General features: G+C 35.1%; 3 protein-coding genes across 3 annotated transcripts; all 3 read right to left on the reverse strand.

Annotated features, from left to right (window-relative positions):
• Nucleotides 1-1,265: 1,265 nt before the first annotated feature.
• On the reverse strand, nucleotides 1,266-3,719 carry SAPINGB_P003180 (uncharacterized protein; the record flags this gene model as incomplete). Its single annotated transcript, XM_031997898.1, has 1 exon — nucleotides 1,266-3,719. The coding sequence occupies one exon, from the start codon at nucleotides 3,717-3,719 to the stop codon at nucleotides 1,266-1,268; it is 2,454 nt and encodes an 817-aa protein (XP_031853789.1).
• A 4,353-nt stretch (nucleotides 3,720-8,072) lies between these two features.
• Nucleotides 8,073-10,394, reverse strand: SAPINGB_P003181 (uncharacterized protein; the record flags this gene model as incomplete). The annotated part of the gene is made up of 1 exon (XM_031997899.1): nucleotides 8,073-10,394. The coding sequence occupies one exon, from the start codon at nucleotides 10,392-10,394 to the stop codon at nucleotides 8,073-8,075; it is 2,322 nt and encodes a 773-aa protein (XP_031853790.1).
• Nucleotides 10,395-11,739: 1,345 nt separating this feature from the next.
• SAPINGB_P003182 (uncharacterized protein) lies at nucleotides 11,740-12,957 on the reverse strand (the record flags this gene model as incomplete). The annotated part of the gene is made up of 3 exons (XM_031997900.1): nucleotides 11,740-12,655; nucleotides 12,715-12,803; nucleotides 12,865-12,957. 3 exons carry the CDS (start codon nucleotides 12,955-12,957, stop codon nucleotides 11,740-11,742), a joined length of 1,098 nt encoding a protein of 365 aa, XP_031853791.1.
• Between the last annotated feature and the right edge of the window lie 650 nt (nucleotides 12,958-13,607).

Below are 13,607 nucleotides of genomic sequence, written 5' to 3' on the forward strand. Positions count from 1 at the left end.
CATAAATTTGTCGCTTATTCTACACGTTAATTTTTTTAATACAACGTTTATCGTTTATTAGACTTATTATTATTCTTTTTTTTTTTTTTTTTTTTTTTTTATTATTATTAAAGTTTTCTTCCATTTAACAAAAAATTATAAACAAAATAAAAGAAAATAGAAAAAAAGAAACCTTGTATAAAGTTTTTTTTTTTTTTATTTTTTATTTATTTTTTTTTCAAGACCAAAATAAAATAAAATAAAGTTAATGTGCAAAGTTTTTATTTCATTTGTTTCTGCTAAAATATACTTGGAATCAAATGATTTTTTTTTCTTTTAAAGAAATGAAAGAAATGAAAGATACTAACTATATATATATATATATATTTTGAATCAAATATATGTCTTTACTTTTCCTTTTTTTTTTTTTTTTATTTATAAAAGATTTTTTAATTTTTCTAAAGTTTATATATATATATATATGTGAAAGTGAGAAAAAAAAAATAGAATTTATATCAACAAGTAAAATAAAAAAAATAAAATAAAAAGAGAGCGAACAAGAACAAAAAAAAAAAAAAAAAAAAAAAAATATTTATATATATATATATTCATGTGTTTTTTATATTATATTATTATTATTAGGGAGTTCCATGCATGTGCACAGCCAGCCACAGAAAAATCAAAAAATAAAAATAAATTTTTTATCTTCTTCTTGATCTTTTTTTTTTTTTTTTAAAAAAAAACTTTTTGTCCCATAAAAAAAAATTAAAAATAAAAAATAAAAAAAAAAAAAGCTTTCTTACCAATTTTTTTTTTTTTTTTTTTTTTTTTTTTTTTTTAAAAACGTCAAATATATATATATTTATATATCCATCAAGGACATTTATTTCTATACAAGCGCAAAAAAAAAAAAAAAAAAAAAAAAACAATTGGGCTTCCTTTTCTTTATTTTTTTTTTAATTTTTTTAAGTAAACAAAAAGTAATCAAAATGTGGACTTCCCTATTTTTTTTTTTTTTAAAAAAATAAATGTTAGTTAAAGAAGTGTATAATAATAATAATTCAAGTTTGGTCATCATAAAACCTAAAAGTTAATAATTAATGATTAAGGAGCGTAAAGTGAAGGATTGGTTTCTTTTTTTTTTTTTCAATAAAGCAAATAGAATTAGTTTTTTTTTTTTTCTTCTTCTTATTCAAGGAAACAATAAAATATTTCCCTTGAGTTTTTTTTTCTTCTTCTTCTTCTTCTTCTTCTTCTTCTTCTTCTTCTTCTTCTTCTTATTCCACTTAATACGGAACATGGCGCTGCTCGTGTCCGTGGTGATAGTTTGCCCAAAGGACTGCAGAAGAATTGGCGTCAGTAATACCATTAGTATTGGGTCGAGGAACTGCCACGTCTCTGACGCGGAAATCCTCATCAAGATCCATCATGACCTCATCCATATCATCCGCATCCATGTACTCATCATCAGAGTCATCGTCATCATTCTCATAATCACTAGTAGCTTCATAATCCCCGTCATCATCCTCATTGTAGTCTTCAATCCCAACAAACACAGTTTGGGTCTGGGAAGATTGAGCAACAACGTTCTGGAGAGCAAGGACACGCGACGCCTCCAAATGAGGAGGATAGTACGCAGCAATAGAAGTAGTAGGAGCAGAAGATGTCGTGGCAGATCTTGAGCAAGTGGATGCAGCCATGGTGATAGTACTAGAGTTGGACGCTAAAGTTGCCGATGTTGCTGCTGATTGTGCTGCTGCTGCTGCTGCTGCTGAAGAAACAACAGTCACAGAAACTTTTTGAGGCGAAGGGTTTTGCTCCTCAGGTGTAAATGGAGGAGTCATGTACCCATTATGAGGCAGCTGCTGTTGTAGTTTGGGTGGAGGGGGATAATGCAAAGAGTAAGGTGTGGAAGTGGAAGTAGAAGAAGATGAAGAAGAAGAAGAAGAAGAAGAGGAGGAGGAGGACGCCAGGACCTCCGAAGGTTGTTTATGCATAGGAGTAACTGCTGGCGTAATGTCTGCAAATGTTGGCTGCTCTGGAGTAACTGGGCTATTGGAAGCTGGGAGGTTATGTTGTTGTTGTTGTTGTTGTTGTTGGCGTATAGTATAAAACTTATCCATACGATGGAAAACAATAAACATTTCCCAAGTAGAGTAAATTAACTCTAGTGCAGGTGTGGCTGCAACCAAATATTCAAGCAAAAGAGCAATGCATTGAGCCTCTGAGACGTCAGCAGCAGGGAGATCTTCCTTTCCATCAGTCAACACCAAGGTAGCTGCCTTAAATGAAGCCGAAGCAATGACTGAAGGCTTAAAGGCAAGGAAAGGTCGGTGGATGGTAGCTACCTTACAAAGGTAAAGGGCTGCGCAACGGAGAGTATCAGGATACTGGGACATGGACTCCGAATGACCAATACACATATCAAGGAAAACATCAACAGTAGGGTGGCCGACATTCCAATTGAGAGTGTTTAGAATATGGAGCTCCATCTGAGTAAACATGTGGGAGTCGTAAACTTTTGAACAAAGTAACTTAAGTTCCTCGAGAGTGGGGACCATGGCCTTCTTGTCATGATATTTGGAAGCAATCCACAAAGCAGTGCAACCGAGAAGCTGATAATGGCGCTTAAAGACGATGCGCTGGGATGAATAACGGTCGATAATGTTGACAGCAAGGAAGAGAGTTTCCTCATTGAGACGCAAGCCCTTATGGGTTTTAAAGAGAAAGTCGAGGAGGTGGGGCCGCATGTGCCACTTGATTTCCGGCTGGGTAGCAATCATGGCTGGGTCAGGGAGAGTTTCTTTTTCAAGGGCAAGCAAGCGTTCAAGAACATCATCACGATAGTCATCTTCAACAGCAAAGGACTCTGCCAAGTCACGTTTACGGCGGAGAGAAGGTGGAGCGAAGGAGTATCCAGGTGGAGCCTGGCTTTGGGAGAGGGTGTGAGAGAGTTGTTGTCGTTCCCAAGCCATTGCTGCTGGTGGAGGAGGGTTTTGTTGAGAAGCTTGGGTTGGAGCAGAAACCGAAGCAGAAACAGAGGTAAGGGTTTGAAGTTGGGCTTGAACTGGAGCCGAGATTGGAGTTGAAGATTGGGCAGGAGCAGTAGCAGCATAGTAGGTTGGGGTTGTTGAAGATGAAGAGGACGAGGAAGAGGAAACTTGTTGGACAGCTAGAGAGGCCTGAGATGGGTTGGTGGTAGTTGTAACATTGGCAGAGGCAGAAGAAGAGACAGAAGTAGAGGCAGAGACAGAGGCAGAGACAGAAGTAGAGGCAGAGACAGAGGCAGAGACAGAAGTAGAGGCAGAGACAGAGGCAGAGGCAGTAGTAGCAGCAGCAGTAGCAGTAGCAGTAGTAGGGGGAGGGACATTGACAGAACCATTGACAGAACCATTAGCATAATTAGCATAAGCAGATAAAGCAGCAGCATAATTATTGTGATAATATACTGGTGGTTCAGGAATAATCTGTGGTTGTTGGTGTTGCTGTATCTGTTGTTGGCAATGAAGAACGTGCTGGTTATAACTTAGCTTTTGCTTTTGCTGCTGCTGCTGCTGCTGCTGCTGCTGCTGTTGAATATGATGAATAGGTTGAGTAAAAGGTTGTTGTTGCTGTTGAAGAACCACTACTGGTTTATGGATTGAAGGATGGTGTTGTTCATATTGGAATTGGGTGGAATTGGTAGTGGTGGTGGTGGTGTTATTTAGATGAAGATGGTGATTATGGATGAGAGGGTCCATTTTTCCATCTGAGGCGGTTATAAAAGAGCGAATGGAAAGAAATGAAGAGGGGATTATATGAAATAATATACAAAAATGAAAGAAAGATATTTTTAAAAAAATAAAAATGAAAATGAAAATAAAAACAAAAATAAAAATAAAAATAAAAAAAAAAAGGACTTTAAAGATATTTAGAAATGAAGGTTTAAAAAAAAAGAACAAGAACGAGAACAAGAAAAAGAAAAAAAAAAAAAAAAAAAAAAGATAGTTGGGAAAGTAGAAAGTAGAAAAAAAAAAAAGTTGTGTGTGTGTGTGAGAGAGAGAGAAAAAAAAAATTCTTTTAGGTGTAAAAAAAAAAAAAAAAATGCGACCCACAAATTAGGCGAGAATTTTTATTTTTTTTTTTTAGAATGGCGACCACCACCACTATTACTACTATTACTATTACTATTACTATTAATTACTATTACTATTACTATTACTATTACTATTACTACTATTAATTACTATTACTATTACTACTATTAATTACTATTACTATTACTACAATTAATGCCATTACCATTACCATTATCACTTTTTATGTGCTTGCTTGCTATCACTAAAAAGTTATCATATTAATGGGAAAAAAATATAATTAATTTGTTAATCAATTATATATATTCAATTAATTATTTAATAAAATAAATTTTAATGTGTTGCTTAGTAATATATTATTACTTTGATCGACATTCTATTTTTTTTTTTTTTTTTTTTTTTGAGTGGGGGGGGGTGTGTGGAGGGTTTTATATAATGAATTTTTTTATTTTTATTTTGTAATTAAAAAAAAAAAAAAAAAAAAAAAAGCGCGCCTTGAAAATGAAAGTATTTTTTTTTATTTTTATTTTTATTTTTATTTTTATTTTTATTTTAATAAACAATTTACCAAAAAGAGAAATTTCTTTTTCTTTTTTTTTATTTCTTGTTAATTGATTAATTGATTAATTGATTGATTAATTGATTAATTGATTAATTGTCTGGTGATCAAAAAAATAAATAAATAAAAGATATAGATTCTTTATTAAAACCACTATCACCACCACCACAAAAATCTTTCCACTAATTATGTTGTCACTGGCCATTAATTTTTTTTTTTTTTTTTTTTGGTGGTGGTGGTGTTGTTGTTGTTGGTGGTGGTGATAGTTTTTATCGCAATTAACTGCTTCCGCTGTTGCTGCTGCTTCTGCTGCTTCTGATGCTTCTGATGCTGATGCTGATGCCACACTTCCGTACACGGCCGACTAAGAAAAAATAAAATAAAAAAAAAAAAAAAAAAAAAAAAGACTTTAGGCTTAAAGTGCTTTAAAAAAAAGTGTGTGTGTGTGTGTGTGTGTTACTAGTACTACAATATTCTACAATAATATTACTACAAATAAAAAAAAATTAAAATTAAAAATGAAAATAAAAAAAAATAAAAAAAAAAAAAAAGGCTCCTGAATTTTTCACCATGGAAACGCAGCAGTTTGCTAAAAACGGTTAAATGACAACTGCACAGATAATTTTTTTTTTTTATCTATTTTCCTGTGTGGCTGTTGCCCCAAACAACAATGGCCACTTCGGTTACCCCACATATTATTATTTTTTTATTTTTTTTTTTTTTTTTTGTTGTATAAAAAAAAAAACAAAATTTGGTCAATATCGCTAAATAAATAAAAAAAAAAAAATTTATTGCAATTACATCACTTTATATATTACATATATTGCAACACTATCACATTGTTTTTTTGTTTTTAAAAAACAAAAAAAATTAAATATACATAAGTTGCAATAACAAAACTTACTAAAAACTATCACAGCCCAGCTATTTAAGTCCCACAATTAAAGAATCAATAATGAGAAAAAAAAAAATTTACCAAAACTTAAGTTGAACATACCTTTGTTTAAATCTAAACGATACGAAACAAAAAAAAAAAAAAAAAAAAAATTTAAGATTTTCGGATTTGGTGATTTCCATTTTCTTATTCATCTAGTTTACTTTGCTATTCTTGTTAATAAAGGCCAAGCCTTTTATTTTTATTTTTATTTTTATTTTTATTTTATTTTATTTTTTATTTCATTTTTTTTTGTTTTTAAGAAATAAAAAAAAAAACTTATACCGAATTGAGTATCAAAAAAAGGGCCCATTTTTTTTTTATGTGTGAATTTATTTAAGATGATACTAATCAAAATTACGAAAGGCGGTTATAATATATTATATAATTATGTATTTCCAATTACATTTAAGAAGGAAAAAAAAAAAAAATAAAAGTAAAACCTTTGATAATAATTAAAATAAAAAAAAAAAAACTTCTATTTAAATTGTGATTAAGTATTTTCTTATTTTTTTTTTTTTTTTTATAAATAAGATATATATAAATATTTATTTCTTCACAACAATCTTTTAAATCTTTCAACAATTCTCTTACTATCAAGACCTTTTGATAAAACAATTAAAAAAAAAAAAAAAAAACAAAAATTTGCCCAGTGGGCTTAGGGTTACTTCCCAAACAAGTATGAATTTATGTATTCTTTGGTGCATTTTGATTATCTAAAGTTGCTACGAAAACTTCAAAAAGACAAGGGTAAATAGAAATTAAAAAAAAAAAAAAAAAAAATCAAAATCAATTTGCAAAAAAAAAAAAAAAATAGTAAGAAGAGTTCTTTATCGGTAAATTTCTATAAAAAAGAAAAAAAAGAAAAAAAAGAAAAAAAAGAAAAAAAAAAATTGTCTCGACTTTTAAATAAAAATGTCGTCTCTATCAATAAGGTAGAAAAAAAGAAAATCAACTTCAAAGATTGGGATTTATATATATATATATATAATATATATTGTAATTTGTTAATTTATCTGAATCATCTCGATGCTCCTCTTTTTTTTTTTCATCTTTTTTATATTCAAATTGAGAAGTTTTGTCCTAACCATTTAGCTACATGGTTAAAAGTAAGAGTAAATCACCCAATCGGGAAGTTTCTTTCCCATCTTTTCCTCTTTCTCTCTCTCCCCTCAACACAAGCCATTGACATCAAATTACTCAAAGATTATTAGGACTTTCCAATAAATAAACATCTGATCAAACCCATAATTAAAATTAAACCAAACGTTTTAAGACTTTCAAAGACTTTCAAAAACTTTTGAAGACATTCAGATACAATGTGTTTTTTTTTTTTTTTTTTTTTTTTTTTTTTTTTTTTTAACTCCGAGGCTCGCAGATGCTTGTCTGAGAGTCTGTTAAGGGTACTTTCTTAAAAACCATCTTGGTCATTATAATAATCATAAACCAGAGATTCATATGAATCAAAATAAAAAAAAAAAAAAAAAAAAAGATTAATATTTATATCTCAAGAAGAAAAACCCTTTTTTGTCAAACTTTCTCATTGATAAAGGTTTTTTTTATTTCAAAAACTACTAAAACAATTTTTTTTTTTTTTTTTTTTTTTTCCTTTTCAGTACTATTTTTCCTTTTTCAGTACTTAGAATTAAAACCCTTACCCTTATGGAATCCTGTATTTTTGATAGAACATACATGCTTAGCGAAGAAAAAAAACTGGCACATAAAAATCATGTTTTCACCTAATTGATGGGTTCTTGTTTAAGCAAAAGAAAAAAAAAATTGGGGAAGTTACCCTACCTGTGCATCTAATTAACTTGCAATTTCTCTCTTTACGTTAAGTATTGGAAATGTTTATCAAAGTTATTGAAAATGGAAATCAGACAACTTCGGGAAACAATATTGAAAATAATTAATCTATTAGATATTTTAAAAGTTTTTTTTTTCTTTTTTTTCATTGCCCATTTGGTTGTCAGCTTTAAGATAATGAAGTTTTTATAGCGAATATTAATGTGAATTAAATTCAAAATAGACAGAGAGAGAATACACGAGGAAACAGAGCAACGTCCAACAAATCCCAACAGATTTATAAGGATGCCTGCACCTTTACTTAAACAATTCTATAATATTAATCATGGAAAATATTAATTCATGCGTTTATGAATTTATTTATTAACAATTTTGTGTTGTGATTAAAGGATCTACAAAATTGAGAATGTTTGGTGGTGTTTTTTAATTTTATTTAATTTAATTTAATTTAATTTTTTTTTCCTTTGCTTAAACAAGAACCCAATTAGGTGAAAACATGATTTTTATGTGCCAGTTTTTTTTCTTCGCTAAGCATGTATGTTCTATCAAAAATACAGGATTCCATAAGGGTAAGGGCTTCTATTTTAAATGTAAATGTAAATGTATATTTCATTTAACTCTTAATTTTCTAAGTTTCAAGTCATTTCTAAACAAAAATTTCATTACTGTTTTTTTTTTTTTTTTTTTTTTACTTCTTAGAAGTACTTTCTCCTTCTATTTAAATCTTCAACGAAGTCACACTGTTCTTGCGGATATCAGTCTTTAACTTCTCACCATCTTCCTCAGTCTCTCCTTCAACCCGACTCTTATCACAACTCCACTTCTTGGTGCACACCCAAGTCGATGCGTACATGTTGACGCGATCAATACTAGTGCCAGGTCGGCGAACAGCCGCAGGGCGACACTCAAATCCTTCCTCCTCATAAACGCGCAAGTACCAAGGCTGTGTCGACGAGGAACGGAGCATCACGTTGCCTCCAGTCGCAAGAGCCTTATTAAGTGCACGGATCTCATCACGAGCATCGGTACCAGTAGGAGAAAACCAATCCATGTGGTCCATAACAATAGCATGGTTAACACTTCCAGGTCTGATGCGCTCAACAACATCGTTGATGGTATCAGTGTGCAGACGAATGCCGTCCAAAGCACTCTTGCGCTTGGCCAGGTTGCTGTACCCCCCACGTGTCAGGTAATCAGGGCAGTTGTCACGAGAGTAACGTCCCATCAAGCACAGGTAGTAAAAGTAATTGTCTGTAGAAATCAAACTGCGAGAAATCAGAGGCTCAATAGTATCAATAATGTAACGCAAAATACCACCGTCAATCATTGATGCTTGATTGAGAGGAACACCCAAAGCCTTCCACAAAAATACAGGGTTAGCCACCAAAATGCGAGTTACAACAGGATTAAACAAGGCAGGACGAACCCGCTCCTTCCAAATACGCTGCTGTTCCTCCATGGTCTTGCTCTCGCACAGCTCAACAACATCGCGCTCAACACCAGCAAGCTTAAACACCCAGCGGGCAATACGCAGAGCCCATCTAGTAGATCCGGTATCATACAATCCACGGCCCTGTCCTTGGAATGTCTTGGGGCCCACACGCATCCAGTATTGCAGAGCATGTGATGACATGTGTGGGGAAAGTTTCTTTGACAACAGGTCCATAAAGCCTTCGTGCTTGCCCTCACCGAAAATCTTCCAAACGTCTTCAAATGCCAAAGCACGCATTGATGCAAGCTTGAGCTCCATCAAGTGATTTTGGTGGGGGTTCAAGTCAACGCCATGGATTCTACGAGGAGCCTTGTCCATGCAAGCATATGCCAAAATGTTATCGCCAGCAGAGGTAATGGCCAGCATTGTGTCTGTGGGCTGGATGTTCAAAATGGCAATGTCTTCGCGAGGGTCTTCCCAAGTAAAGGCGTAGATATATTGTCCGGCAAACTGGTTGTACTTTGGTTGATCAAAGTCGTAGTAAATACGCCAAATCTCACGCTGATAGAAAAATGAAGGATAGGGGCAGTTGCGCTCCATGTTGATGATGGCAGCTTGATAACCCTTAGACTGAATCTCGGCAACTTGCTTTTCAGTAGCTCCTTTAAGGTTTTGCATAGACACATTGGGAGAAACAGGAGCAAGGTAAGGAGATTCAGTAGCAGCAGCATTAATACGGTTAGTAATATCAGAAGAGTAATCCTTTTCAGTACCAATGAAGACATAATAAGGGATGCCACCTAAAGCCTTGTTGCGGAAGTTCAAGGACTTGACACTGCCCAACTTATACTCGAGGTAATCTCTGCGAGCAGAATCCAAGTAGACCTGGTCAAACTCAAACCACAGTCTCCAAAAAGTGCGAGAAAACCAGTTGACATGACGAAGGACTTGACCACCAACAGTGCCGGACTTGCCCATCATAGAGGCAGAAGACTGGACGTAAAAGTCGGCAACACCGTAGATACCGTCCTTGGAAAGAAGCGAGGACATTTTATCAATAACAGAGTAGTAGCTGGGGATCATGGACAGGGAGTAGGACATGGTGACCAAGTCAATACCGGAAACACCATCAGGGAGAACAAAGTCATTAGCATCGATACACAGGACGTGGACGTTTTTCCATCCGCGGCGCTTGAAGCGATCCTTGGCCACCTCACACAACGAGGGGGATAAGTCGACCAAGTAGACAGCCTTGAAGGAAGAAATAGGTCTGTACTCATTCATTTGTTCAATGTTCCAGCCGGTGCCACCGCCAATGTCGACCCAGACGAGGTTTTGGATTTTTTTAGAGTGTGCACTGCACAGCTGCAACATGAGCTCCCGGCCCTTGAGTAGCTTGCTGCGAGTGCGGTCGTAGACTTGGGCCTGGCCTTTATAAAAGCTTTCGAGGGCGACCTGCTGGTTTGAAGAGGACTTGGAGATGGGTTTGAGGAAACAGTTGTAGGCAAAAAGGGCAAGTGATTTTGCAGAAGGGTTGGTTAGTGCATAGGCCAAAAGAAGAAGTACACCTGCGCCAGCCGCAAGGGGAATAACGGGGATAGATTCCATGGTAAAGAGAGGAAGGGAGATTAGAGGTAAAATTAAAGTTGAGGGAGACACAAAACAAAAAAAAAAAAACAATTATATTATGTTGAATAAATAAATAAAAAAATTTAAAAGAGTGTTGAATGAAGAGAGAGAAGTGAATAATTATAAAAAAAAGAGAAAGAGAATAGAAAAAGAAAAAGAATAAAAAAAAATATCCCACGCGATTTCAAGCCCATTTTATACATTGTCAGTCAATTGATTTCCGTTTGATGATTTGCACATGCTTATTCAAAAAAGAGAGAGAGAGAGAAAAGTTTACCTCCCATCCCCAACAGATCAAGTTTTTTCTGGTAAAGATTGTTCTTATTATTATTATTATTATTATTATTTTTCAAAATATTTCACTCGCTTGTGAAAAAAAAAAGGTCTTCTGAGGGCAAATTGTCAAAGGCACATGGGCACGCGGTCGGTCGTGGGATTGGCCCCAATTTGACCTTTTTTTTTTTTTTTAATAATTAAGTCTAAATAAAAAAAATAATAATACAACTTTTCAATCTGAGTTTTTCCCCTTTTGCCCTCGCTCTTCCTTCTCCTCCTCCCCCTTGGCTGGTAATAATCAAGATTGGGGGGGGGGGGAGTGTTTTTTTTTTTTTTTTTTTTGTCAGTGCACACGAGGCAATGACATCAATCAAGCCACCACGGCTTATTACTGGGTGTAATAGGCGTGCACGCGGCGGGCCACACCGGGCGGCTTTCTGTTGGTTCGCTTGTTCGTTTGTTTGTCTGTCTGTTCATATTTGGATTTGTGTGTGTGGAGAATTTTCCAAAAAAAAAAAAAAAAAAACTCGATTTGCGGGACAAGAGACTCGCACATGTTGTACTATCGGTGCACCCCATTGGAAGATAAGTCTCTCGTGCCCACGTGCGGCGCAACCAAATGATATACCGGCATACAAACAAACCAAACAAACGTCTTTTTTTTTATTTTTTATTTTTTAATTTTTTTTTTGGAAAATTCCATCTGTTAAATGCCCTGGCTAGCTATCTATTTAAAGTCACTCGAGGTCAATTACTGGAGAAAGACCAATTCAATCTTCCATTTCAACCCACATGGGTCTGTTAATCCCTCCACAATCTTTCTGAGCCATAATCATAATCATCATCATCATCATCTTCATCATCTTCATCATCATTTTCTTCATCTTCATCACCACCACTTGTATCTCGGCAATTTCCCAAATTACATCCTCGAGCACACGCTCCCTTTTTTTTTTTTTTTTTTTTTGGGCCGTATTATTATTATTATTGTTATTCTTATTATACAGTACTATTATTAAATTTTTTTTCTCTTTTGACTTTCTATAAATCACAGCTCATCTTTATCGGCCTTGCCTTTAAACACTACCACATACTCCACATACAGATCCCCGTGCTCATCATCCGATTCCAAAATTGGCATGCCGTGACCTGCAAGTACCTCAACCTCTCCAGGCATCACCTTCTGTCCACGCTTACGGGCCAGCCGAATTGTCGTCTCTCCATCTAAGCAAGGAATGTCGCGCGACCACCCACCTTTCAGTGCCTCCTCTTCTGTCAACATCTCCGTGCGAAACAAATTCTGTCCCCGCCGTCGGTATCCCCAATTGTCTTTTTTAGATTCTCGCAATTTCATCACCAAATCTCCTTGCTCCAGACCCGGTTGCTTGTCTGCCTCACCGTGAAACACATGCTCAAACTCCCGCGGTACACCAGGCTCCACATCTAGCACCAGTGTCTTGCCTTCCCGCACTACCTTGGCTCCATGACATTTCTTGCATGGATTGGCAATCAGATGTCGTTGTCCTTGACACTTGGGACACGTTTGCTGGATTCGTTGCACCATTCCAGGCGCCAACTGTACTTCCATAATCACTATGCCTTTACCGTGGCACTGATTACAGTTGACAAACTTCCCATCAGCTGATCCTGATCCCTTACACTGGTTGCACGACGCCATCATGTTGAATTTCAATGGAATCGACCGGCCATTGTATGCATCCTTTAGTGAGATTTCAAGCGTCGACTCAGTGTTGGGCCCCCGCTGTCGCTGCTGTTGTTGTCGTCGCTGTTGTCCAAACATATGTTGGAATGGATCAAATCCTCCATGGCCACCGCCACCTGGGCCACCTCCGGGATTGCCATTTACACCTTCTTCACCAAATCGGTCATAGTTTGATCGTTTTTCGTCGTCTGAAAGGACTTCGTATGCTTGGGAAATCTCCATAAACTTGGTATCGTCACCACTGTTTATTTAAAGGTTAAAAGTTAGATATGAATAAACGTAAATTGTTTAAATACTTACTCATTCTTATCTGGATGATATTTTTTGCTTAATTCTCGATATGCTTGTTTGATTTCTTGTGTAGTGGCGCCTTTTTTGATTCCTAGAACCTGATTTATCTCGTTAGATCATTGTCTCTCCACACACATATAACCCATGTTGATTGCTTACATCATAGTAGTTTGCACCCGCTGCCGCTAAATGTGAAACACCCAGCAGAATCACAAGAATCGTCAATAAGGACGATGGCGTTTTGAATATCATTGTTGGTTAGTTCGATGAATGATATCAATCTAAAAAAGAATGATTTGCCATCATAGAATAGCTGCATGTGTCTATTAATTTATTTATTTTTTTTTAACAGCTCAAAACCTAACCCTGAAAATTCTGTGACGTGTTAAAAAAAACCCGCTTTGGAGATAAACCAAAAATTCCAGAAAATTTCAAATAACTTCTTCCCCTAGCCCTAGTGGTCTTTAAAGATTTTAATAACCCTGGTCAAGGGTACTCTATCAAATGTATTTTAATGAAATTGATTCCCTATATAAAATTGTAATGTCACATAAAAATCAGCCGTGCACACCCTTAACTTTCTTGTGTGCGCCATTTCCTTCAAGCACTGGTTGTATCAGCCTCTTACACAGCACAAGCAAAAAAAAAATAAAATAATAACCCTTTGCCCTGGTGCGTACACCCTTTAATTGTTCAGGGGTATGTCGTTTCTGCTTCATACTTTAATATTTGAAATGATCTTCCATAATAACTTGATTTTCCTTTTAAGGTGCCTTGCGTCTTTGTCACTTTGTCACTTTGGCGACTTTCTCGTTTTTTTTTTTTAAAATCACGTGCTTGTCAAATTTCAAATACTCGTTGAAATTCTCATTACCTCGACGAGGGGCCAAGTCTTTTAAACA

This window comes from Magnusiomyces paraingens (assembly GCF_902498895.1).
Source record: "Magnusiomyces paraingens strain CBS 517.90 genome assembly, contig: contig2, whole genome shotgun sequence".
In the NCBI taxonomy this organism is placed as follows: Eukaryota; Fungi; Ascomycota; class Dipodascomycetes; order Dipodascales; family Dipodascaceae; genus Magnusiomyces; species Magnusiomyces paraingens.